At 32.6% G+C, this 25,106-nt stretch overlaps 2 protein-coding genes across 2 annotated transcripts in view; one reads left to right on the top strand and one right to left on the bottom strand.

Annotated features, from left to right (window-relative positions):
• The window catches only part of LOC131931993 (adhesion G protein-coupled receptor B2-like), a 39,921-nt gene extending 28,095 nt beyond the window's left edge, over nucleotides 1-11,826 (top strand). The window contains exons 15-34 of the mRNA XM_059288840.1: nucleotides 403-594; nucleotides 945-1,010; nucleotides 1,240-1,342; nucleotides 1,708-1,806; nucleotides 2,329-2,416; nucleotides 2,972-3,068; nucleotides 3,249-3,298; nucleotides 5,262-5,388; nucleotides 5,525-5,541; nucleotides 5,625-5,643; nucleotides 5,922-6,028; nucleotides 6,476-6,578; nucleotides 7,232-7,388; nucleotides 7,841-7,916; nucleotides 8,087-8,153; nucleotides 8,799-8,884; nucleotides 9,597-9,723; nucleotides 10,229-10,270; nucleotides 10,734-10,797; nucleotides 11,525-11,826. Of these exons, the coding sequence (XP_059144823.1) occupies nucleotides 403-594; nucleotides 945-1,010; nucleotides 1,240-1,342; nucleotides 1,708-1,806; nucleotides 2,329-2,416; nucleotides 2,972-3,068; nucleotides 3,249-3,298; nucleotides 5,262-5,388; nucleotides 5,525-5,541; nucleotides 5,625-5,643; nucleotides 5,922-6,028; nucleotides 6,476-6,578; nucleotides 7,232-7,388; nucleotides 7,841-7,916; nucleotides 8,087-8,153; nucleotides 8,799-8,884; nucleotides 9,597-9,723; nucleotides 10,229-10,270; nucleotides 10,734-10,797; nucleotides 11,525-11,826 (1,989 nt within the window). The remainder of the gene's footprint in view (nucleotides 1-402; nucleotides 595-944; nucleotides 1,011-1,239; nucleotides 1,343-1,707; nucleotides 1,807-2,328; nucleotides 2,417-2,971; nucleotides 3,069-3,248; nucleotides 3,299-5,261; nucleotides 5,389-5,524; nucleotides 5,542-5,624; nucleotides 5,644-5,921; nucleotides 6,029-6,475; nucleotides 6,579-7,231; nucleotides 7,389-7,840; nucleotides 7,917-8,086; nucleotides 8,154-8,798; nucleotides 8,885-9,596; nucleotides 9,724-10,228; nucleotides 10,271-10,733; nucleotides 10,798-11,524) is intronic.
• Nucleotides 11,827-16,862: 5,036 nt separating this feature from the next.
• Nucleotides 16,863-20,063, bottom strand: LOC131931995 (growth arrest and DNA damage-inducible protein GADD45 beta-like). The gene is made up of 4 exons (XM_059288842.1): nucleotides 19,811-20,063; nucleotides 18,408-18,512; nucleotides 18,139-18,259; nucleotides 16,863-17,964 (listed from the first exon to the last, which is right to left on the bottom strand). Exons 1-4 carry the CDS (start codon nucleotides 19,924-19,926, stop codon nucleotides 17,764-17,766), a joined length of 543 nt encoding a protein of 180 aa, XP_059144825.1. The 5' UTR covers nucleotides 19,927-20,063; the 3' UTR covers nucleotides 16,863-17,763.
• Between the last annotated feature and the right edge of the window lie 5,043 nt (nucleotides 20,064-25,106).

The following is a 25,106-nucleotide window of genomic DNA, read 5'->3' as shown; positions in this document are numbered from 1 at the left end:
TTCTTTTCGGTCTGTTTATCTGATACATGTGTTTGATATGGTAGGTTTGGGGGTTCTTTTCTAGATGAGCCCCACCAAAATGTTAAACCCTCTGCCAATTCTTAGTATCTTTAACATTTTTAATGAAAGATGTCCCATGTAAAGAAAAGAAAACGTAAAAATAGCACATTTAGTAATGAGGTTCATTTATTCTTTAATATTACAAAATAATAAAATTAAATTGATGAGAATTTAATAATTATCTTGTTAAAATATAGACAATGATTCATTTTACAAATAATTTTACAATTTTTTCTTGTTGATAAAAGTCTACATTTCTACATTACTACAAAAATTACCTCCATTACGTATTTATTTTTCTAGATGTTGCCTCAAAAAATTATTTTTTGTTTACTATTCTAGTTGATGAAAATACAACTAGGCTACCAAGTGAAACCCCTGTACGAGCTTTACCAAGAGCTGTATGAAATAATCCAGCAGGCAAGGTCAAATATGTTTGCAGGAGATTTGGAAATTTCTACAAAAAATTTGAGAATGGCGCTTAAAACTGCTAGAGATTACCCTCCATTTTTAAACACCATGTTTAATTTGACTGTAAGATTTTTTTTCTGGCTCCTAAAAAAAAATTACATTTATGCTAAATATTATGAGCAGGCAAATTTATATATTTAAAAAAAAACATGACAGATTAGTAATTATTTAGATACAAATACACCATTGCATTAACAAGGACAGAGATAGTATGTCAAATATTAACAAATGTAAACATTTTCCATTTTAAAATACATGACAGAATAGTAATCATTTCAATACATATACACCATTGCATTGGTAATGGCAGAAATGTTATGTTGAATATTAACAAATGTAAACATTTACCTTGTAAATTTTTTTCATTTATCAAATTGATGTGTTTAGATCTTTTAATTCAATTCTTATCACAGGAGTTGTTGGACTTTGTCAACACTATCCTTGAAGAGACTGTACATTTAACTATTGATGAAAAAAGGGTACTTTGTTTTAAAAACACATATTTTTAGTATTTATATTGCATAATATTGAACTTTATTTTTAAAAAGCATAAAAGATCACTGTAAAGTACATTAAGCCTTAAAGTTTTGAACATTATCGTTCTTTTAAAATAGTTCACTTAGAGTAAACATTAAGCCTAGAATTTTGGAACCTTATCTGTGTTTAAAAGTTTTATAATTTCTGAGCGTTTGTTTTCCTAATCCCTAGGATGTTATGATTGGTGGACACATGATTCAAATTTTTGAACTTTTAAGTGACTTAATCAGGTTAAACTTGACTGATCCTACAGAAGTAAAGACAAATTTGATTGGTAAGAAGGTTGTGCTTGTACTTCTTTTTCTGCTTACCCGTTTTTCTTACAATTTTTTATTTTTAGATTTTAACCTTGTTGAACTGGTACCTTGCTCATTAATATTTCTGAAAAAAATGAATCAAGTTAAAAAAATCAATCAAAATATGGGGAGGTGGGGGTAGGCTTTATTCGATGTCATTTTAGGTGGGTTCTAAATTTTTGTCATTTTAGAAGGGGGGTAAATTTGTCACAAGAAAAGCATGACGTTATTTATTCAATTACACCCAGCATTTTATTTATAATTATTTAATTAATTATTACTTGTTCCAGTACTAAAATATTTCCCATTACCCTGCAAGCTGAATATGGAATTTGTTTTTTAGATTTGAAACTTGTACACTTGGACCCAGGCACAAAGTTCTTTGAGTATTCAAAAAATGGTATTCCTACCCAGCGTAAAATTAAAAGATCACTTTCAGATGGTAGGTAAAGCAATATTCTAAATAATTTTTTTAATTATCTCTTTTAAATGTTGATGTATGAGATACTTAAAGCTTATATTTCACTTTTAACTTTTACATTCCGTTTTAAGAATTTATATTTTGAGAGCAGACTAACCAAATGTTTACCAAACTTCTAATTATTTTTAATGTATTTATTTGATGTTTTATTTGATTCTGTTTTTTATTACTTCTATTGTTACTGTACATTTAAAAATAAAATTGAGCAGCAAAACAGATTATGGAAAGAAAAAAAAAAAAAAAATTTTATAGCACTCCTTGTAGGCTTAATTGTAGATGTTAGTGCTTAAACTAGGGCCTGCTTAATTATAAAATTTTCTCCCAACCAAACAACTGCCATTACAACCCAATATTTGTATGATTTTGAAATAATGTACTATTAATGTATTTATGAAATTTTAATTTTTTTTTTTTTTAAAAAGGGAAAAAAGAAATTGTTACTCTAGAATTATTTTTAAAAAATAATTTTATAATTTTTTCAAGATGACCCTAGTGATTCATCTACACAGACCATGGTTGTTGAGTTTAACCAAGCTTTGTTGCCTCTGTTAAGTAAAGCAGACAGGAAAATGTAAGTCAAATTGCTAAATTTTTTTCAACTTTTAAAACTGAAGTGACAATGAGTTGGTAATGGGTTGTAACCAAAATAATTATATAAATCTTCATTATCAGTTAGGGGTGATCCATAATTGATGTTATAAGCCTAGTGGATGGGGGTTTGGACTTAAGTAGGGTGGGGGGTGGCGTGGTTGTAGGGACACTTAAAAATTGCAATGTCACACTTTAAACGTTTAACATTAATTTTTTAAACTTAATTTCAGTAGGACATATCTCATATTTAAAAATATATTTTATGCAAATTATACTTTTTTTTAAAAAGATCAAGATGTCTTGTTTTGATACATTTCATTTAATTTTTTTTTTTTTTAAATCACTGTTTGATAAAAACAAAATATTTATATGTTTGATGTTTTGTGCCAAATTGTGCCAATGGGGAGAGAAGAGGTCAAAGTGCCTATGCCCCCATCCCCATACCACTTTATTTCACTGACTCAGGCCTGAAATCATGTTTTCAACTTACCTACCTTTTTACCTTTGTATCCAAATTCCTGGGTTTTTTTTTCAGTGAAGACTTGGTGTTCGTTTCCAATGTTTTCTCATACCTACCATTATCCGAAGGCTCTAAATATGTCAACATCACCATTCCTCATGAGCTACAAAAGGTACTTCATACAAATAGCCTGCATTGGCCTTAAATAACTTATAGATTATTATTAATTTTTAATAAGTTTTCATAGGACTATAATCTGTTTTTTTTTAAAATATATTTTGAACTTAAATGCACTATGAGTTATCTTTCTTTGCCTTGTCTTGTTTAAAGTGTGATTACATATGTAAAACAGGATGCACCTTTGAATTCAACAATTTGTTATTCCTGGGAAAGAGCTGTTGCGTAAGTTACTTTAAAATAATCTGTGTATATTTAAAGAAGCGGTTTTTGCTAACTGGGAAGCACACTAGCCTGTTGAAATTATTCAACCAAAAGTAGATATTTAACCAAAAGTAAATATATATGTACCGAATCGTAGTATTCACTATTATATATGATATGTATGGGCCTATAATTACATTGCTTTCAAAGTTAAGATATAATGTTTAGTATTTTAAATGTTGACATCGATTATTAAATTAGGTTACTTCCCATTTTAATATATCAAAAGTTTACAAGGGACACAACCTATAATCGTGATCCTAAAGTTATTTAAATTACAGATAAATTCAATAAAAAGAGAATAAAATTAAATGTCATTGTTTATTATTATCAAAACAGAAGAATTTAAAAATTGTATGAGATTTCTGTCTCAACTTTATATTCCATAAATTGTGGAATTATGATTTGGCTCTGATTTAAATAGAAAACTATTAGCTTTCTTAAATAGTCAATTTGTAGACTTGTGAATGTTCGTCCTAACAATTGCTCATCTGGTACATGTAAAACAAGAATTTTACTTTCTCGTGTGTCATGTAATTACGCACAACAATATCATGAATTTTGAGTTTTCACCGTTTTACACCTCATTTTGTCGACATCCGAAATACAAATACATAAACTTTTTGGCGTTTTATGAGTTACAGAAAACTGGACTTTGCAATTATGTCTGTGTGTATGTGTCTGTGTGTCTGTAAACACGATAACTTGAGTATCATTACAGCTAGGTTGATGAAATTTCATATATAAGTATTTTATCAAAATCATAGATCCGTATCAACTTTTGAGCGATTTCCGATAACCGTAAGTGGTACTTTTTTTAACTTAGAATTGACCAAAAGCCTATAACTTGAGTACTATTTCAGATAGATAAATGAGATTTCACATGCAAGTAAAAGATCTAATTCTCTACCTTCTTTAAAATTTTGAGTAATTTCCATTGACCGGAAGTACTAATTTACGCTATTTCCGATTTCTCAAAAAAGCGATTGTAAATTTATTAAGTACTAAAAATATGCAAGTAAAAGATCTAATTCTCTACCTTCTTTAAAATTTTGAGTAATTTCCGTTGACCGGAAGTACTAATTTACGCTATTTCCGATTTCTCAAAAAAGCTAATGTAAATTTATAAAGTACTAATAATATTCCGCACTATTATGCACATTTTATTTGGCATTCACTGATGTGCAATTCTTTTTTCTACGAGATTTAATTCTATTTTGAAAAGTTAAAGTATTTAAAATGGATTAAAATTCATGTCTATATCCCGAGTTCCCATCATGTGTTTATTTTTTTATATAAGAATGTTCACTTTGGCATACACACACAAATGTTGATGTAATTTTTTTCATTGAAAATAAAAGTATTAAAAAAAACTCCAGGACCTTTTTTATCCAGCTATATCCTTAGAGTATCTGTCAGCTGGTTGAAAACAGTGAGGCCTTGTATCTTAACTCAATCAAGCTGTATAATTTACCTAAATAAGTAGCGCCATTAAATTTCAACCTACTTTTGTGTTTTTTTATTTCATGTCAAGACACTGATTTAGAAGTATTTCATTTTCTTAAATAACACAAATTATTTATTAGTTCTTTTATAGGCTTGATTTTCTTCCAATAATATAATAATGACTTTAAATTTATATGTGGATAATTTTTTAAAACTTAAAAAATTTGATTTAAAATAAGCAGAAATAATTGCTTTTTCTACCTTAATTTTTCATTATATTAGACACACAAAATATGTGCTAATTCAGGAAATATACCAGCAATTCATTGAAAATTTCTGTCAGAATTTCTTTTGTTGTCTCTTATTCTGTAATCTTCAGGTAGAAATTTCAATTATTGTGTTACTAATTTAGTTCATATACCTCATTTGGTTTAAAAAAATTTAAACTATTTCAACTATAATATGCTGTTATCTACAGTGAACTGCCCCATGGGTCCTGGGTAAAAACATCCTGTACAGTGCTCAACACTTCGTCCACACAGACTCATTGTCTGTGTCGATTACCTGGCCATTTTACAGTGGTCATAGAGCCAGTTTACATTCAGGTGAGTTAAAAGCTTTTATTTACATGGGTCATAGAGCCAGTTTACATTCAGGTGAGTTAAAAGCTTTTATTTACTGTGGTCAGACAGCCAATTTACATTCAGGTGAGTTAAAAGCTTTTATTTACATGGGTCATAGAGCAAGTTTACATTCAGGTGGGTGAAAAACTTTTATTGACATGGGTCAGAGAACCAGTCTACATTCAGGTGAGTTAAAAACTTTTATTTTCTGTGGTCAGAGAACCAGTCTACATTCAGGTGAGTTAAAAACTTTTATTTACATGAGTCATAGAGCCAGTTTACATTCAGGAGGGTGAAAGAAAAGAGTCATTCATTGTTAAATCAAAGACATACAATTTCTTGCAACTACATAAGTTAAAAAATGCATATTAATGGAAATATTTTAAGGTTCTGACAATATTCAGAACTTTTAAAATTTATAAAGGTAGTAGCAAAATTCAGCCTAACATTTATGTCTCATTAACTATTTTATTTTGCTCTATACAAATTGTTTCATATTTTTCCTATTCCAACAGAATAATGCTTTAGCAGCCCAAGATGCCCACCAGGTCCTGTTGGTGGCTTGTGTCATGTCTGTGATAGCCATGGTTCTGGTGTCTTTCACATATGCCTGTTCTTGGAGGTAAATGACCTTTTGACACCCTCCCCGGCAACATATTTGGTACCCTGTCCCCGGGAAACGGTGGATCACACCCGGACACTTTTTATAGTGGGAAATACTATTTCTTCTAATTCCGGGTAACTGGTTGAATTACACCTAGAGTCTATATTTTAATGAATTGTTTCCTTTTTAATTGGGGGGGGGGGGGGGGGACACAACACAGTTTAAGTAGATTAGTTATTATTTAGATTTCTTTTTCATACTAAATAAAAGTTGTTAATCTTTACTGCTTGTCTTAATATATTTTTCATTAGTTTAGAATTAATCAGATGAAACTTGTATATTTTAATAACAAATTAAATTTTTACAATACGTTGAAATAATATTTGTAAAACTATTTTTTAAAACTTGCTAAGTTTTTATGCTGTATTATCAGCGCATATTATATAGTATTATATTTATCTACAGGTTCTTCTATGAAGAGAAAAATTACATTCATATACATTTCATTTTGTCCATTTTGGGCCTCAATTTGATTTGCCTTTTATGTCTAGCTGGCAGCACAAAAGAGGTTTGTATTTTTTTTTTTTACTTTCGGGGTTCTTGATCAAAGTTTTAAACTTACCACTTCATAATCAATAGTAGCGTATATTATATTACAAGGATGACTTTGGTATCAAGGAAAGCATTCTAGATATGGAACAGATAAAACTGTATTGATTTGGCATTAGCTCATTTGTATAACCAACAAGTGCCTTGGGATATTTTCTGTGGGAACTATAATGTTCAGTGGTTGTTCAGTGTAATTTACTCAACCTTCAAATAGGATTCAAAACAATCGATTTTTAAATAGCCCTTAGAAAATAAATATACTTTAATGTTACCTAATAATGGAAGTCTGTTTGTTTGACACTAAAAAAACTTCCAAATGCTATTTTAATAATTGGTTGATTTTTTTTTAAAATGTATTTAATTAATCATATGTTAAAAAATATTCTAAAACTTTCAGTTTATGTGCACTGTGGGAAGATTTTTGCTAATTTTTTCAATCAAATATGTAAATATATTTTTAAAACTTTCAGTCTATATCCACAGTTGGAAGATTGTTATTACATTTTTTTTCAATCATACATTTAAATTTTTTTTTTTAAATTTCAGGCACAGTTGGAAGATTGTTGCTAGTTTTTTCAATCAATTATTTAAATATATTTTAAAATCTTTCAGTCAATATGCACAGCAGGAAGATTATTGTTGCAGTTTTTTACCCTCTCTGGCTTTACATTCCTTGTGCTTGATGTTATCCAAATCATCACGGACATCCATGCTCAAACTCATTCACAGTTCATGAAGAGGATGGATAAATTTGTTTTCTTTGGCTGGGGTTAGTTGTTTTTTTATATGTTTATCATTTTAAGATTTGATTTTTACCTGATGTAGGCATATACTAAAGCACTAGAAGTCTTAGGTGTTTTTAAGTCTGAAGGCAAATATTTTTCTTTTGTTTATTATTTTGTTTATATTATCTGTTCAATTTTGCTTTAATTTTTTAAAATAAATCTTTCAAAATTATTGATTGGCCTATTACAAATTAACAAACTGTTCTGATTTTTCTTTCCCTTTGTCAAGTGTCATAGAAGAAGTTACTATCATTTAAAATACTTTAGATACCCCATAATTTATTTTTGCCAGTAAACATTGTGATTAATGTTACATTTCTAAATAATAATTTTTGTTAATAATATTTTTCTCTATACTATTAGTTAAAATTTAATAAATTAATCTCCCTTTAGCAAGTTGAGAATTATATTTTGATTGCCTCCCTTTTATTTACAGTTCTACCAGCTATAACTGTTCTCTGTGTTGTTATCATGTTGGAGATAGTTGGATATGAAAAAACCTGCAGCATTTGGTATTTCAATTTATTTCCTAACTATCCAAACTTACATTATAGCCACAATAATAATCTCTACTTGTACATATATTTTAAGTTGTAGTACTGTATTGATCTTTCATTAATTAATTAATATTAATTATGTAAATTTCTTTTTAAATAATTATTCTGTATTATGTTTATTTCAGGTGTTGGTGGACACCATCTCAACACCATTTTTACAGTGTCCTTATCCCAATTGTTATGTTAATTACAGTAAGTTATTAGATCATTTTTACACTTTCTTTATTCCAGTTGTTATGTTAATTACAGTTAGTTCTCAGACCATTTTTACAGTGTCCTTATCTCAATAATTATGTTAATTACAGTTAGTTATTAGACAATTTTTACAATCTTTATTATGTTAATTATGTTCAGTTTTTTTACCATAAAGAAAAATCTGTTTAACAACTACATGAAGGGGGGGGGGGGGGTGCAATTCGCAAATGTGAAAATAAACAAAATAAGAAAATAGTTAAAACAGTTAAAGATTTAAGAATAGTCATCCATGGTAATATTTTATGGTAATAATTCAGTTCTCTATTTTACATAGGTGATCACACCTCTAAAAGCAGGACTTATTGATGATTAATGACATCCAAACTGGCACATTTTAATGACCTCTATTCTGCTATGCTTTAAGCTTATGTATTCTGTAGTCTGTCTAATGAATTTTTGTTTGGCAATTTTTTTTTTGGACAGTTTATTACACACATAACAACTCAACTTCTTATTAATATTTAAATTAACAAGAAAGTGAACAGTCAATTTTCATTCCATAACAATGAAAAATGTTTCATTATTTACATCTACAACTCTCCTTTATTGTGAGATAAAAAAAATTTGTTTTGTTTCCTGTAGGGCCACATAGCTTGTGTTGCATATGGGGTGTTAATGTTGGCCAAGTGGAAAGATGAATGGTGCTACAGAGATAGAAGGAAGTACATGTAAGTTCAAGTTTCTCTACAAGGCATGTGTCCATGTTCTACTTCATCCAGAGGCGTAGCGGGGGGGGGGGGGGGGGGGACGGACACATGTCCCTGGGCGCCGACCTTAGGGCGCGCCAAAATGGGTTGGAAAAATAAATTGAAAGGTTGAAGGGGGTGCAAATCGAAAGTTTGAGGGGGGTGCAAATCAAAAGTTTGTCCCCGGGCGCCGGGAAGGGTGGCTACGCCTCTGAGTTCATCCCAGGTTATAGTGCTGACCACACTATCCCCCTATTTGCCAAGGTTATTTGAAACAGATCAACTCTACTTCATCTGCCCCACATGACTTGGGCACGAACTGGAAAAGATGACGTCACATTTTTCTTAGCCCATTTCAACCCTCAACACCTATTTTTTTAAATTCAATTTTGTCAGGGGACATAACCAAACTAGGATGATATTGCAGCTAATATTATTTGGTAGTTTCCCTTTGTAATAAAAAAAATGTTTAGCAAATGATGTTTAGAAGATTAATTTTCATAACAATTTACATAATTAAAATAAGAATAAATGTATTTCAATACAACAGTGTGAGTTCAAACATTCTCTTTTCATTTGATAATAGATGCAAATTAATTTTCTTTTTCAGCCATACAGTGCCTTATGTCCAAATAATTATGCCCCGCCCATTTCTCTATCTTGATATGTCAAACATGTTTTTGTATTCCTTCAGGTTTGAGCTAACACGCAATGAAATTCTTCTGGCGCTGCTCATTTGCAATTTTCTTGCTGGAATACTTTACAACGATAACAGTGCTAATTCAGGGCAAGCCTTTGTTCTCTTTTTCAACATAATGATGGTAAGTGATTTTTATAGAGGCTTGTTATGATGTGGTAGGGTTCCCATTGTTAAACTATCTTTTAGTTAAAGAACTCAAAAATACATTCTTATAAGAAATTATATATTGTTATTATTATTTATTATAAGAAATAGATATTTGTGTTATGTAAATTTAACTGTAAATTTTAAGTCTGGGTTAGTATTTCTACACATTTTTGGTTCAGGGTTAATGGGATATGAGGTCATATTAGCCAATATAGTCAGCTAAAAAATAAGAATCTAACCAACTCTAAGTACAGACCTACTAGGTCTAGATAGAATAGGTCAAGGTTAGTGGCAGTTGTAGACCACTGGCCAGGCAATCTCTACTTCCTCTGCTATTTTTACCTATAACCCTCTAAATTATACTTTATGAACTTAGTTTTTTTTTCTGAATATTTTTTACTGCAAATGATGTTAATTTATTTTTATACCTAGGCACAATTTTTACTATATTGATATATGTGGCTATTTTTTTCTTTCAGATTCTTGCCATTGTTCTTTTCATGGTTTTGTTAAAGAAAACAGTAAGTTATTTTATATTGCTCAAACCAAATACATGCTGCATTTTTAGATTATTTATTTTTAAAAGGAATGGTGAACTCCTTAGTTAGAGTTAATAATAGTTAATTATTTTTATAAAACTTGTTCTATTTTTATAATTTTTAATATATACAACACATCTGAAGTCTGAAGACAGGGTTAAGTTGCAATTGTCTAAAGAGATCTTTATGATCATTTATCAGTCTTGTGGATAGATGCTATTAATGTCTAGGCTACCCTTTTTTTTTTAAATTTACTGCTTTCATTTTTAAAGGAAGATCCTTTTTACATTTTAGTTTTGATAAATTTTAAGTTAAATAGCTTTTTTTTTTTTAATGTAGAGATTGTTTTTTGTTGCTTTTTTTTTAAATTTAGAGATTTTTTTGTTGCTAAGTGCTAGGCTACCTGACAAAAATTAATGAAATAAATTATTTTTTTTATTTACAGATCCGATTATCTAACTTAAAGTTGTTTAATTTTCCTAAAAAGCCTGCTAGAAAATCATTTGAAAGTAAGGGTAATCGTCATCTTTTTTTTTTCTAAAACATCTTGTGATGATAATTAAGTAAAATTTTTAAGGAATAATTGCGGTGAGCGCTGCAATTCATCATCTTTTCCTTTTGTGCCCTAGACAAATAGGGCAGCAGAAAGCTCTTTCCACTTTTGCCGGTAATTTTTCTTGGCAATCTTGAAAGCTGCAATAAGGAACTTTTTAATAAATCAGAGATCAAAACATTTTAGTGAATTAATAATTCGTAAAACTAAAATATTATTTTAGATACTAAATACTTCAAAAAAGGGAACTTTAATTGTTTTGTCATATTTAACAACATTAATTCTTCCACAAATTCAGCACATAAAATGGAAAAAAAGATTTTCTCTTTCGTGAACAGTACATATGCTAATTCTTGATTCATCTAGATCTAACAGTTTTAAAATGAATAGATAACCATGCATTAACAATCTGCTTGTTATAGATAATTTAATTGGAAATACCACCATACTGAAAATAACTTAAAGTTGCTGTTGTTATCTTGTCATTTAACTCTATCTATCTATCTATCTATCTATATATCTATCTATCTATCTATCTATCTATCTATCTATCTATCTATCTATCTATCTATCTATCTATCTATCTATCCATCTATATATATATATATATATATATATATATATATATATATATATATATATATATATATATATATATAATTTTATTTTATTTTATTTTGTAGCATATGTTTATGCTCATGGTCAAGAAGAACCCTTCGCTACAGAAGCTGAAAAAATTCACGAGAACCAGCAGACTGCCAACGAACAAAACCCTGACTCTAAGCTGCTCCTCAGCAACAGCAACTCCAGCGGCAGATCAAGCCTTGCTCAATCACGGCCGTCCTCTGTTGTAACCACCGTGCAGACCAGCAGGTTCCTGCGCAAGAAGCAGAAACACAAGGAACGCAATGGAACAGACAGCGGGATCTCAGTTGGGATGGAGAGTGAAAAATCTTCGATGGCGGTTTCGGTTGCTGTGGAATAAATGACGGTTTAATTTGATTGGTTAATTAATATGTGAAATTTTTTACCTGTGCAATATTGAAATTTTTGTTCAATGAAAGCAAAATGTGATTTTGTTTCCACTATTTAAAAGCAAAAAAAACTTACATTTTAATAATTATTTAAGTTATTTAGTATGATCTTGTGGTATTGCATCATGTCTATATGTAATACAATAATAGGGTACAATAATAGGGTATGCTCTATCGACCCCCAATCCTTCTACACCATATGAAGTACCAACACCCCTCTTATAATAGAACACTACCAGGCTCTGTAGTGTCACCTCCCCCCCCAAAGCATAATACGAAATGCTTTGAGATAATTCCTAATACAAAATGGGAATCACATAATTTAAAAGAGAAATACACAAATATCTTCATTCATTCTATCCCACCCCTACCCCATACAACACAAGGATAAACCACACCCATCCTAACCCCCTCAATATTTGATGGAATGTGTACCATAGTGATTTTTACCCAACACTTTTCTTTGTAATCCTCATCTTTTCCCATTTAAGCCAAGAGTTCATCTATTTCAGTTGACCTAGGAATATAATTGTATAGTCAGAACTATGCTTTGCAGTCTTTGTTTCACTGAACTTGAGACTTTCATTGGAAGCTCTACCATTCGACCACACCATCCCTCTTCACAAAAGACAAATTAAAGTTTAGTTAGCTAACCATGAAAGATGAGTTCTGACCCCTGATCTCCTTACTAAGAACATTGAAATTTTATATGTACTCTTGGAGAGGACTGTGTAGGTGCAGTTATATGTGTTGGTATTTATGAATAAATTACTCCATGACCTTCTCTCTTGCCATACATACCTGACTTATTTAAAAACAAAATTCCTTGTTATAATGTAATGTTTATTATTTATATTGATATTGTCAAAATATTTTATTTAACTGGGGATTTATTTATGTAAAAGACTTCACGTATGATAAGCAATTCCAGCATACAAAGATCACTCAAAATGAGATTCTTTTGGTTTAAAACTAAATTTTTATTTAAACTATCCAATATGATAATAGAGAAACTATTGATATTATTGTAACAAGTATTGAGCCAGTTCATTGATATTTTAGGATTCAATAGGCTTGAAAAGTCTATGTAATCATACTATTTTTTTTTTTTTTTTTATCTTTAAAAAAAATATGGCATGCGATAAAATTATGGCTACATTTTACAAAATTAAAGCTGTTTGGGAACCATCAATTACACTCATTTTCATATTTTTTAATTGAATATAAGTCATTGAAAAGCCATTTGAATTATTTTATCAATTCAAATATTTTTTTTAAAACCACCCTTAACCCCTCCATGACAGTCACAACAATTGTTTTCCACGATAAAATACATAATAGCAGTCAATGGGGCATAGCATAGTAGTTTATTTATATTAAATAATATAACATCCCCTTATCACCACAACACCCTGACTCTACTAATCCAAACTAAAAATAAAAGCGTTAGCTAAATTACAATTATATTGCTAGTTTAAACATTTCAAGACTTAATAAAATTGGAAGTCATTTTGTAGCCTACTTATTTCTCAAATGTTATAAAAATATTCAATTGTTGTTGAAAAAATATGCTTTCTGGCAACAACCATTTGAAACCAGCTTTTTGAGCCTATTATAGTTTTCTTAAACTTAAAAACATGGACTGGATGCAAAAGTATGATTTTCACTAAAAAGCTTAATATATTTTAGTGATGTTTGTTTAAGGTTAGAGGAGTCATTATTTACATTTAACTTTTATTGTAAAAAAAAAAAAAAAGCTGTCCGTTGTCTATGTAGAAATGGTTTTCTCTCTCAGGGGGATTATCTTGGATCTTTTAAAGTCTGTATTTGTGATCATTTTTAGCAATTTTACAGACTTATATATTGTAAATATTTTTATTTTCTTAAATCTTTTTATTTCTATTTTTTTTTTAAATCTTGAGGTAGGATTGAAAATCTCTTGTGTATTCAGATAAAGTGTGACAATAATTCATTTGATGGAGTTTCAAGCATTCCAAAGATTTGGCTTGCTCAGTTTGTACTGTTATTTTATCATCTCTTTAGTGCCCTGTGTTTGCTATTTCTATAAACATAGCTTCAGATAAAGCTATTACCTCTATGAGAAAACATTTCTTTACTGGGAAATGTTTCTTTGAATGGTTTGCCTAGCAAAGAAATAATACTTTAAACTGTACATAAATGCTACAAGAATTTAAAATTTGGGTTAGTAAAGGGAGAACCATAATCATAAATCAAACTATTCAGCTGGTTGTTTTATTTAAAATCATGTTAAATTTTTTTCTGGAGATTTTTCTGTGTTGTATGCTGGGCAGAAGATGTAAAATAAATATTTTACAAAAATTTGGATGTATTTACTATGTAAGTACTTTATAATTCCACTCTCGAGTTTGTATATTACAATTAATTATTAAACCTTTGAATTTTTGTAATTTGCGTTCTTTCAAAAACTTGTTCCAGACTTGATATAAGCCACTTCTTCAATGTAATTAAATGTAATTAAAATTTTATTCTTTAAATTAATTTCTTCTCTTAAAATAAGTTTGATATTTATTTTGCAATTTCTTTTCTTAAAAAAAAATTTCCACAATAGCAAATAAAATGCATGTTTGTTTTTTTAAATGTTAAGATCATTGAATACAATTTGTCTGAATGTTTGATCAATCACAAAACTTTTTTTCTCTACAGATTACTCATCAAAAATTTGTGTGTACCTTTTCTGTTGGGAAGTTATTTTTATTTTTCTAAAGCCGGTGATGCTTTTTACAATCATACCTGTTTTATTTGGCATCTCGGCAAACTATTATATGAATTTATGCTCAAATGTATATTTACTTGCAACCTAGCTATTGCTCTGCTTCCATCTTCAACATTCACATCCAGTCATGTTTTAAGTCAAGTAATACATGCTCTAGGCGATTGGAGTGATACCTTTGCCAATAATTTTCTGTTATTAACAATTTTTAAAATTAATCATGTTCAGATTAGTTATGCTATTATTTATATAAGGTTTGTGATGAATTATGCTACTTTTAATTGACAGTATATAACAAAAGTATACATAGGATTGATTACTATTTTCAGAACTATTTTACTTAATAACTTAGATTTTTAATGTTAGCATACAGAGTTTCTTCCAGGCATCACTTCGGGGTCCCCCCTAAAGAAAGTCTACCCCCCCCCCTCCCGAACGAAATGGAATTTATATAGAAAATATATACTTTTGACAGTGTCCGTCTGCGGCCCCCCCCCCCCCCCCCCCCCCCCCCCGGAGAAAAGGGTCTGTAAGAAACACTGTTAGCACACACAGGCTAAACATGAGGACGGTTTGATAGACATGATAGACGGTTTGCTATAACTCAGTGGTTCCCAACCTGTTGGGAATCTGGTGAGTCAGTATCAGGGTTTTGTTGGAGCTCAAGTCACACACATGACTCATGATTCTCAATCTGATTTGGTTAGTTTCGATCATAGAGAAAAGGGGTTTAGTTAGTGAACATCAAACTGGTGGAGTTTGGTACCTCCAGAAGGTTAAGAACCAGCGCTTTGATTAATACTTTAATAGGTTTGCCTCTGACTAATTGATTATATATAATTATAATTTCTATTCTTTATATTGTAAATTTCTAGGCTCTTAAATCAAATTTGGAGCAACAAAAACAACTAAACCGTTGCACCATCTCAATATAAATTTATCATGGGCAGTAACTGGGATAATTGTTGATAAATTTCCTTTTTCTTTTATTGCCTCCCTTACATTGGAATTTTAAAGTTTCAATTGTAGTTATGTCCCTTTAATATCTCTTCAACAAATTTTTTTGTGTCATTAAATTTTTATAATCGACGCACGAAGTAATTATATTTGCTCATGAAAGACATTGGGTCTTAAAGCTCACTAGCAAATGTGATTTGTACATTCTTTTTGTGTTGTGTATAGTGTCACTGTTATATAATATAGGGATTGTTGTTTCTTAATCTCTACTAGTCTAGTTTTTATAAGCAACATTTTAATACCAGTTTACATTTTCTCTTTCTTATTGGCTTAAAATGAAACTTTTTAAAAGCAAGAGTGCCTTTAATATATTATTCAAGTTTAATGTTAATTAGCCCACATTTTTAAAAACATAATTACCTTAAGAACTATTTTTGACATAATTATGTTTTTCTTTCTGTTGATGTTTGTTATAATATTTGTTTCTTTGGAATTGAAAATTAAAGTTTTTTTAATTGTATGGTTTTGCATTGTTTAATTTTTGCAGACTGTCTGTGTTAAAGTGTGCGACTTTTTTTTTAACCAAACCCAACAGTTACTACCAGTATAACTTAAATTAAAAAATTAAATAACTTAAAATTAAAAAATTAAATAACTTAAAATTAAAATTATGACAGTTTCCGTTTCTTGTTTATTTATAAATACTAGAAGTTTTCGTTTTAGTGATTTTTTTTTATTTAACAGAGTCCTCTTATTTAGCAAGATTTTTTTTTATCTTTATATACTTGTCTCAATTGAAAGCTTCAGCAAAACAAGGGCAGATACTTGATTGCTTAGTATTCCATATATATTTCTCAGTTACCTCCCTTGTATAAGAAGGGCCAAGTTCGACAAGAAATTATTTTAAAAAATAAAATGTCTTTGTCCAAAACTAAAACGTACAAATACTGTCTGACACAGTAGATGTGTCGCATTTGTTTTTAAAATGTGTTCTTTTGATAAATGGATGAATTCATTTTTATGAAAGCATTTGCTATGCCCAATTACGCTATATTCTAAATTGAAACACATTAATTTGTATCAATTGCTTTATTTATAATAAGCCAGATATGGTACAGAGCAGACGAGACGTAACTGCTTTAGTCGATTATTTTTTTATTGTAACGCCACATTGAAGCTTCTTTACCTCAGGTAAATTATTTGCCATTGAAATTATAGATCTAACACTCAAACAACAAATCTGAATCACAACAAAAGAAGCAGATTTTTTTCATTACAAATTTTATTGTAAATAAACATGATAAAAATAATTAGCAGCTACAAAATAGGATGAGACATACACAATGCAATTAGTAATACATGATTTTTAAACCTAAAATGTTGCAATATATGGAATAAATTTAACAGCAACCCACACTTGCAATATGGAAAAAAAATTAACTCTTAACAAAATTCATGGTTTTAAACAGACCTTAATATTATTTTAGCATCTAGAGCAAAATAATATTTGATATTTTTAAGTAATAAAACTTGTAGCCATCAATATACTTAAGTCTTAGCTAAAAAGAGTATACAAAAATTTGTAAATAAAAGTTCATCTTAGTTTCTTTTTTTATAACTGAACCCAAGGTTCACATGCTACTCCCACAAGATACCTTTGATGTGCAACTTATAATTAAAGCATTGAATTAAATGTTTAGTAAAAATCCAAGTGTACACAGTGTCAAGCAAAGCTATAGAGTCCAAGCAGTTTTAAATTTTAACTTAAAAAAAAAAAAAAAAAAATTATAATGGATCGTTTAAATCCGGGCACGTGCGGAACTTATTATCCGGTCTTGATAGTGCTGGATGCGTTTAGTTCCTGGATACTTCAAAATTTGAAACCAGAAGTGAAACTAGGTTGTACACCTTGAGGCAGGTAGATGTGGGTTTGATAAATGCATTTTTCGTATGCATGAATAGATTCGAACCAGTTTAGACTGGGGCCTCCTGTAGACGTGAGGCATCAGTGGCGACGCAGTTTGCTGTCAGGCATCATCTGGGCTGATGAAGGTGGTCAGTGTCCCCAGCCACACCATGAAGTGTTGACCATGTGTGGTGGCGAACCTTCCATGACTTTGTTTCCGCTTTGTTGATAAAGCGAGTATGGGTCATGATACTTTTAAAGTCTACACATAGTTCATTCTGGTAACTGTATCACTGGCTTGGGGAATATGTCGCTGTACATGATTGTGTCGTGGTATCCAATAACAAAAGTGTCGGCTTCACTGTTGCCATCAAGAGGGTACTCAATCATAAGGCAAGAAACTGATTTCTCCGTGGCGTTAGCGTGTTCTGGGCAGCCCTTGACCAGGTCCAGAAGGCATTGCTCATTTTTAACCTGCAAAATTAAATAACAAAACAAATTAAACACTTGTTTTTTATAAGATAACATTGCAAAATAAAATAAACTTGTTAACAATAATATATGAAGTGCTAAAATTATAGTAAATCGTAGCCATTAAGTGTATAGTTTAAACATATACAAGTGAGTTAAATGAGAAGTGCAGCTTACCATTAAAAGTTTAATTTCATGCTCCCAGCAGAAAGATTTGACCAAGGTATGATGGATGTGCATGGACAAATCATCAGTGGTCAGTTCAGGTAAGACACACATCATTACTCTATTAGGAGAGCTGTTTAAAAAAAAAGAAACAAAATTTATTAAAGATGCATAATTCAAAACAAAATTGCATTAAAGATTAAATATTATAAAAATAAAACTTACAATGAGAATAAGAATGCAAATTGTAGCTAATATTTTTTTAAAGAATTTAAACTTACCATCTAAGTAATTTTGCACAATCGTGCACGCCCATTGTAACTCTCTTCTGCTGCAAAGCCTGCTTTAATGTGATGGCCAATGCTTCACTGATAGTCAACCACGTTCTGGAGAAAGAAAATAAATAAAGAATTTAGTAAAAATAGCTATAAAAAATATGTATAAAAAACAAACAAATACAAGATGTCAATATCTGATGGGGAGATGAGTCGTACCATCGCTGATTCATCAACATCGTAAGTTGCACTGAATGACTCACTTTCTACCCCCTATTATACAAGAGCGACACTCCCCGTCTGTTTTCCCCCAATGACTCGCCCTGTCTCACGGTTGCTAACCTTCACCCAAGCGGAGCAGACGGTACAAACTCGGGTGGAGGAAATAAGGTGTGGATGAGGGTACTAGATTAGGGTGGAAACAGGTAGAACTAGCAGACTGCGTACGAAGGGAAATAACTTTTTTCCTTAAAAATTTATGAGTTAAAACTTATCTACATCTAAGATCTAGATTACAACGTAGAATCAATATTGGTATGTGCGTGCAATGTTATTAAATCAGGCCTACATCAGAATTCGATAACATTCAGCAATATGCGAATGAAAAGTAGATCTAGGTTTAGGTCTTGATTGGTCTCAACTGAACTTTACACCTCTAAACTTTTTGAAAGTTAAAAAACAAATATTGCCTGCTCATTAAGTTTCCAATGTGGCAACATATTGCAATATCGGCAACAAAAAGGCGTTGTTTACTGGCATCCTTAAATTTCACCAACCGAGAGCCACCCCCGCTAGCGACGTTGACCTTACTGGGCGGGATGGTATTGCGCGAGAAGTTGAGCTAAAAATAGCAACCGTGGGAGGAGTTAATGGGTGGGTCCACGTGGACGTTTGAGCCACAATTTTTTCCACTCACGGGGGAAAAAAATGTCGATCTTTTTTGCATGAACTGCGTTGTATCATATCGTGCAAAAACACAAACACTTGCAATAAAACTAACAAATAAATATAAGCGTTGGTCTCTCTTCTAATAGTTTTGAAGTTGCAAAAATGTTTTAAAGTTTTAGCAAGATGCGCATTACGTAAGTCTAGTCGTAGATGATAATACTTTGAACCCACTTGTCAAATACTATTCCACCATGTCATGGGACAGCAGCATACGCAATGCCCTAATTTTGCCATCACGTTGCGTTTCAGTATGGGTGAATCTATTTTTAATGCAGCTATCAGTAAAAGTGCAAAGGCACTCATAGCATTTTCAAACATCACTAGAATGTTCGTGCAAGAAGATATGCAGATGCAACTTTCTGCAATTTAAGTAACTAAATAGACCACATAAATACTACTAGAATCTAGGCTTTGTAACAGATCTATAATAAATGTTGCATAGAAATGCAAGTTGTACTCACTTTTGTGTTTTTTCTCCAGTTGGATCGCTCTGCTCGCCTAAATCCTCGCTAAGTTTGCTCAAAGAGATATCCGCAGACATGCAAAGTGCGCACTGAATCTGTGTCTCGGTGTACATGATGAACGACGACGTTGCAACAAGAAATAGCACACAAAATAATACTCCAATAAAGACTTCAAACACGTAAATTCCACTGATTCTACGAACCAAAGTTCACCACTCTAGCGATCCAAACCAGATTTAGCTTTGTTTGAAGGTGACGTGGGCATTTTATACCCCCGCGAGACGGGCTCGCGATGTCGGACGATTCTGATTGGCTGGAGACGAAACCTCCACCACTGCGCGACGACAAAGTCGGTGGCGTGAAAGTAGGTCACGTTCACTCCGCCCCGCTCGCTGGTAGTTTGTTTTATTTATTTATTTATTTCGCCTGGATAGAGTTGTCCAGGATATAGCAAGTTTAAATTGTTAAACGGACATGCTTATAATTTTCATTGAAGTGATGGTTTAAATGCTGGATGTTGCAAAAGCGAAGAGAAAGCAACCCGCGCACCTATGTGACGGTTGGTACAACAAAGAGCCGAGTGGTGGGTAGATACGGACGATCGATGATCAGCTGTGACCTAGAAAAATGGGGGAAAGAGGTCACTCTGGCTGAGGTTCATGCCTGGGCAAGTGTACGGGGAGGACCGACGGGGGCTTTGTGCTCCGGCGACTCTTTGTGCTATACAGAGATAAAGAACGCGATGCTTTTCCTTGTTCGAGTCTCCGTACAAAGCAGGTCCCTACTGCACGTAGAATCGCCTCGCGACCAACAAGTTTAGACAAGTCGCTTGCCATTTAAACATTAGAATTTACGTGGGCTTTTTAATTTTCCGTTTTAAATTCAACTTTTTAAAATCGCGCGCGTAACAGTTTGATATCTATGCAATGCAGATTAAATTTTTTGTAAGTTAAATGCGTGCTTAACTAAATGCACTTTTGCTCATACACTGTTCATGCAGTCTGTAATGAATAATTAAAATCTCGGAGACATCCGTGCATCGCTTAATTACTTAACTGAGATGCAAATGTGATTAATCGTTTCCGTTAATGTGAACAAGAAAGACAAGACCTTTGTCGGCTAGGTACTGCATTGTTGCTGGGTTGGAGATCTGAGGCCGCACGTATGGATCGATAGCAGGTTTGCACGCTACTCCTGATTGGACAAAACTGCGACACTTTGAGCAGTAGTCTTTTATGCAGATTCTCCTGCGTTGCTTATGCTTTGTACTATAAAGCTTTGTTTCAACTACAAAAAAAAAAACCCTCAACTATTGAAGATTTGAATTAAAATATGTTTCCCACAATGCAATAACAAATCAAAATGCATCAACCCACGCTTAACCACCCACGTTAAAATAAACTAACGATGCATACACGTTTTTGGTCCTCCATAACAAAAACAAATCTTGCAAAATTTTTGGTGGTTGAATTATCGAGGAAGTTTTGTAACAAAGTAGTCGAGAAAAGTCCTAATGGGAAAAAAAAGCATCCAGGTTTAAGTTACCCAGAAAAAACACGTAGGATTCAGTTTCTGGTTAAGAAATGTCCAACTTCTACCGGGGATTTTCGGTTGTTTCCACATCCTAGGTTTCGTTTCGGTTCCGAGCGTGTAAGTTTTTTTAAAAAACAAAGCCACCACGACAAAACAAATCGCGTGTAGATCAGCTCAAACCACGAACTGGATATGTCGAAATGCAGGCGTAGGTTGACGTGAAACGAAACAAACACCCACAAAGAGAAGCAAACTAATTTTCTAATGGCTGACCTATTTTTACACTTAATACACGACTGCGATCGGTTTGGTTAGTTGCAACATATAGCTGAGGCGAGGGGTCGTGGGGGTGGGGGGGGGGGGGGGGGGGGGGGAGAGTTGTCACGATCAGTATGTTACGACGGGAACAAGTTTGGTTGGTTACGTCTGCTAGTTGTCGCAGGCGTAAATATTGTTTGGAGTTGACAAGTAAATATACGTACTTTGTGAGGGGAAATTAATCAACTCGGCATCAATTAATTACAATTATGCTGTTTCGCAATAATATTAAGCTGACTGCGATCGAGTGTGTTGAATTAAGTAGAGGGTGAATTGAGTAGGCGACGAAAGGTTTCAAACGCGGGTTAAATTTCAATGCGCATGCGTGAAATTTAACCGCCGTATCGCAATTTTCCAACAGATGTCATATGTGTAGATACTAGAGGGTTAAATTATTTCGCACCTGTCGCGGGTTTACGCAACCGCGAATATTTTGTTCGCCGTGTTTACGCACGTCAATAATTCTAGCGGTACACTGTGTTGTCATTATAGGAGCACGATACGATACACAGCGCAGGCTGTAGCTTTTGACTCCCACCAGCTTAAGCCTTGTGACGTAGATTATGTTTGATTGGAGATAAGGACTGACGCCCAATAAAAAAAGATATATTTGGAGTGTGTTGGATGGAAGGGGGGGGGGGTGCATAGCAGGGGGGGGGGAGGGGGAATAGATCCTGATAGACAATCACGTAGGGTGGTCGAGTCGACAAAGCTCATGGTTGCTAAATTTTTTTTAAAGTTCGAACCCTCGGGCAGATGAGGCCCGATAGCTAGGGACAGCAGCTCTTCTAGGAGAGACAATTCCAAAATCACACAACTGATGTCTTTAGTTTGTTCTTGGTTGGACAAAGGCTATGGAAGCAAATCCAAGAAGAAAAGTAGGCTGAAATCGGAACCTACGACTAAATGGTGCATAACTAGTCGACAGGCACAACTTAATAAAGAAATCCTAGATTTTGTTTACTCGTGTCTAGCTTCAAGTATAAGCTTTGCAAGGTTGCTATTACTAGCTATTCAAGTTCGAAGGTATATAGGAGGTTGCAAATGTGGATACGACCGTCTACTATGTTGATCTTTGTTGAAGAAGATAATAAATTTGACGGAGAAATGTACTTGTATAGAATGATTAAGTTCTATTGTGTTTTGAAATTATAACAACGTTGATGCTAACTATGTCGTTGTAATGATTACATGGTATGGGCGCCAGCATTAAGTCTGAGCTATATATCACTCTATGGTGTTGATCGGCGCAGACAATAGGCCCTAACTGTGGCCAAGTGGACCATTGAGTGGCCACGGGTGATTGGTCAAGCGTGTAGTCGAGCACCAACAAAAACAACACGTGGCGGGCAGGCCGTGGCGTGTCTGAGGTCCAGACAGCTGGAGCACGTGAACAAAGCGTCTAGAGGTCAAGCTAAACAAACATTGGATTTACTTGTCCAGGTTTTTCAGAGAGAAGTTCGCGAGGCTATCCTGGCAAGATGGGCCACGGTGAAATGATAAGGGGAGGTAATAGAAAGCTTTATAAATAAATCAGAACAACCATCGATTGGAGGGGGGGGGGGGGGGGGGGGGGTGAAGATGTCTAAATACGATTGTAGGAAAAAAAGTCACAGGAAAAAAAAACACAGGAAAAAAAAACACAGAAAAAAAGTCACAGGAAAAAAAGTCACAGGAAAAAAAAGTCACAGGAAAAAAAGTCACAAATATATATTTGCATGATATTTGTTAATACTTTTATGTATTAAATATTTAGAGAGTGCAAATTAACTTAGGATTAATTAAGTGTAATGTAATGTGTGTAGGCTGTATACGCATGGTAATTTTTATAATTATCTAAAAATACTTAGTATGAAGTATGTAGATGTTAATTATGTTAAACTTAAGATTAGTAGCATTTAATAGAATGCTCCAAAGTCCACGGTTTTCATCGTGTTTTTTTTTTTAATACTAACATTAAATTACCGAGAAATAGTAAGTTCTTCTGACTTGCTGCCCTCAACTCATGGCAACAATAGTTATGTTTAGTTCAACCACCTTTACTGCCCACATTTATCACGCTCATTACATAACAAAACTTAGGATTAAAACAGAAAGCGACAAGGGTTTAAAGGCGGTCATTGACGCATAACGTCAAAAACACAAAATATGTTCGGACAATGCCTACTGAGGAGAGGCCAACCAGAGAATACGCTACGGCCAAATTAGCCTAAATTTCTTTTATAATTAACTTTTCTACAGCGTATTAAACTAAATGCGTAACAAAAGTTGAGGTTGTTGTGTAAATTATCTAAGAGTATTTTTACTTACAATTGTTTATAAACCATAATGCTTTTAACGTCTATAAATAATTTATGCCATCAAAAAATACAACCCACAACAATAAACATACACAATTTTACAATTCTTAACAAATAAATCAAAATATTTCTAAAAAAAATTTTGTGACTTTTTTTCTGTGACTTTATTTCTGTGACTTTTTTTCCGATAAAATTTTTCCACTGTGACTTTTTTTCTGTGACTTTTTTTCCTAGCAAAACTGTGACTTTTTTTCTGTGTTTTTTTTCCTGTGACTTTTTTTTCCGTTTACCCTAAATACTACGTCCGTGGTATTGGGGTTAGTGCGTCGTTTTTTTATGAAGTCATTGTGCCGTAGTTAATAGAGGCAATGATTTGTAGATGCTACTGTCAGTTTGTCGTAATTGGCAACAGTTCATCGTTGTTATTGAGTCTATGGGTCGTAGTTATTACCGTCAATGCATCAATTATTACTATTTGGAGTCACTATCTGGTAGTTATTGGTGAAGATGTCTAAATACTACGTCCGTGGTATTGGGGTTAGTGCGTCGTTTTTTATGAAGTCATTGTGCCGTAGTTAATAGAGGCAATGATTTGTAGATGCTACTGTCAGTTTGTCGTAATTGGCAACCGTTCATTGTTGTTATTGAGTCTATGGGTCGTAGTTATTACCGTCAATGCATCAATCTTTTACTATTTGGTAGTTATTGGTGTGAACTGTGTGTAGTTATTCAGGTAGCTGTTGGGGTGGATGCGTTGAAATTTGCATCAGTGTTACTTAGTTATTGGGAAACAATGATTGGTAGATAATGGCGTTAATGCATAGTGATTAGCATCAGTGCATCGTTGTTATTTGATTCTGTATTCGGTAGTTCATAATCTCATCATATTTTTTCCGCATTAGTGCCCATAAAACACATGGCGCAGATGAAGTATAGTTCACTTTGATCAGCCGCTTGTTTCTTGACGTGAGCTAGGTACCCCTTAGAGCTGGGTACCGGATTCGAACTCAAGACTTTCGGCTTTGCAGGCTAGCGCTCTACTGCTAGGCCACGCCGTCCTGCATTTTGTAGTTATTTGCGTCATTTGTGTAGGTTTTAGGTAGCCATCGGAGTCAGCACATCAGCCGTAAATTGTGTGCAGG

The sequence above is a fragment of the Physella acuta genome, unplaced genomic scaffold, assembly GCF_028476545.2.
Source record: "Physella acuta isolate Inbredline_101_S28 unplaced genomic scaffold, ASM2847654v3 ptg002069l, whole genome shotgun sequence".
NCBI lineage: Eukaryota > Metazoa > Mollusca > Gastropoda > Physidae > Physella > Physella acuta.
The sequence above is the reverse complement of the archived record's forward strand: the minus strand, read 5'-3'. Positions and strand labels throughout refer to the sequence as shown.

What these genes read in the sequence shown, in the direction of transcription:
- LOC131931995 (XM_059288842.1), bottom strand. Translation starts at nt 19,926, where the DNA reads ATGTACACCGAGACACAGATTCAGTGCGCACTTTGCATGTCTGCGGAT. An exon ending in ACTGGAGAAAAAACACAAAA is followed by an intron (nt 18,513 to 19,810) that starts GTGAGTACAACT and finishes TTCTTTCTCCAG; the next exon opens with AACGTGGTTGACTATCAGTG. An exon ending in TGTGCAAAATTACTTAGATG is followed by an intron (nt 18,260 to 18,407) that starts GTAAGTTTAAAT and finishes TTTTTTAAACAG; the next exon opens with CTCTCCTAATAGAGTAATGA.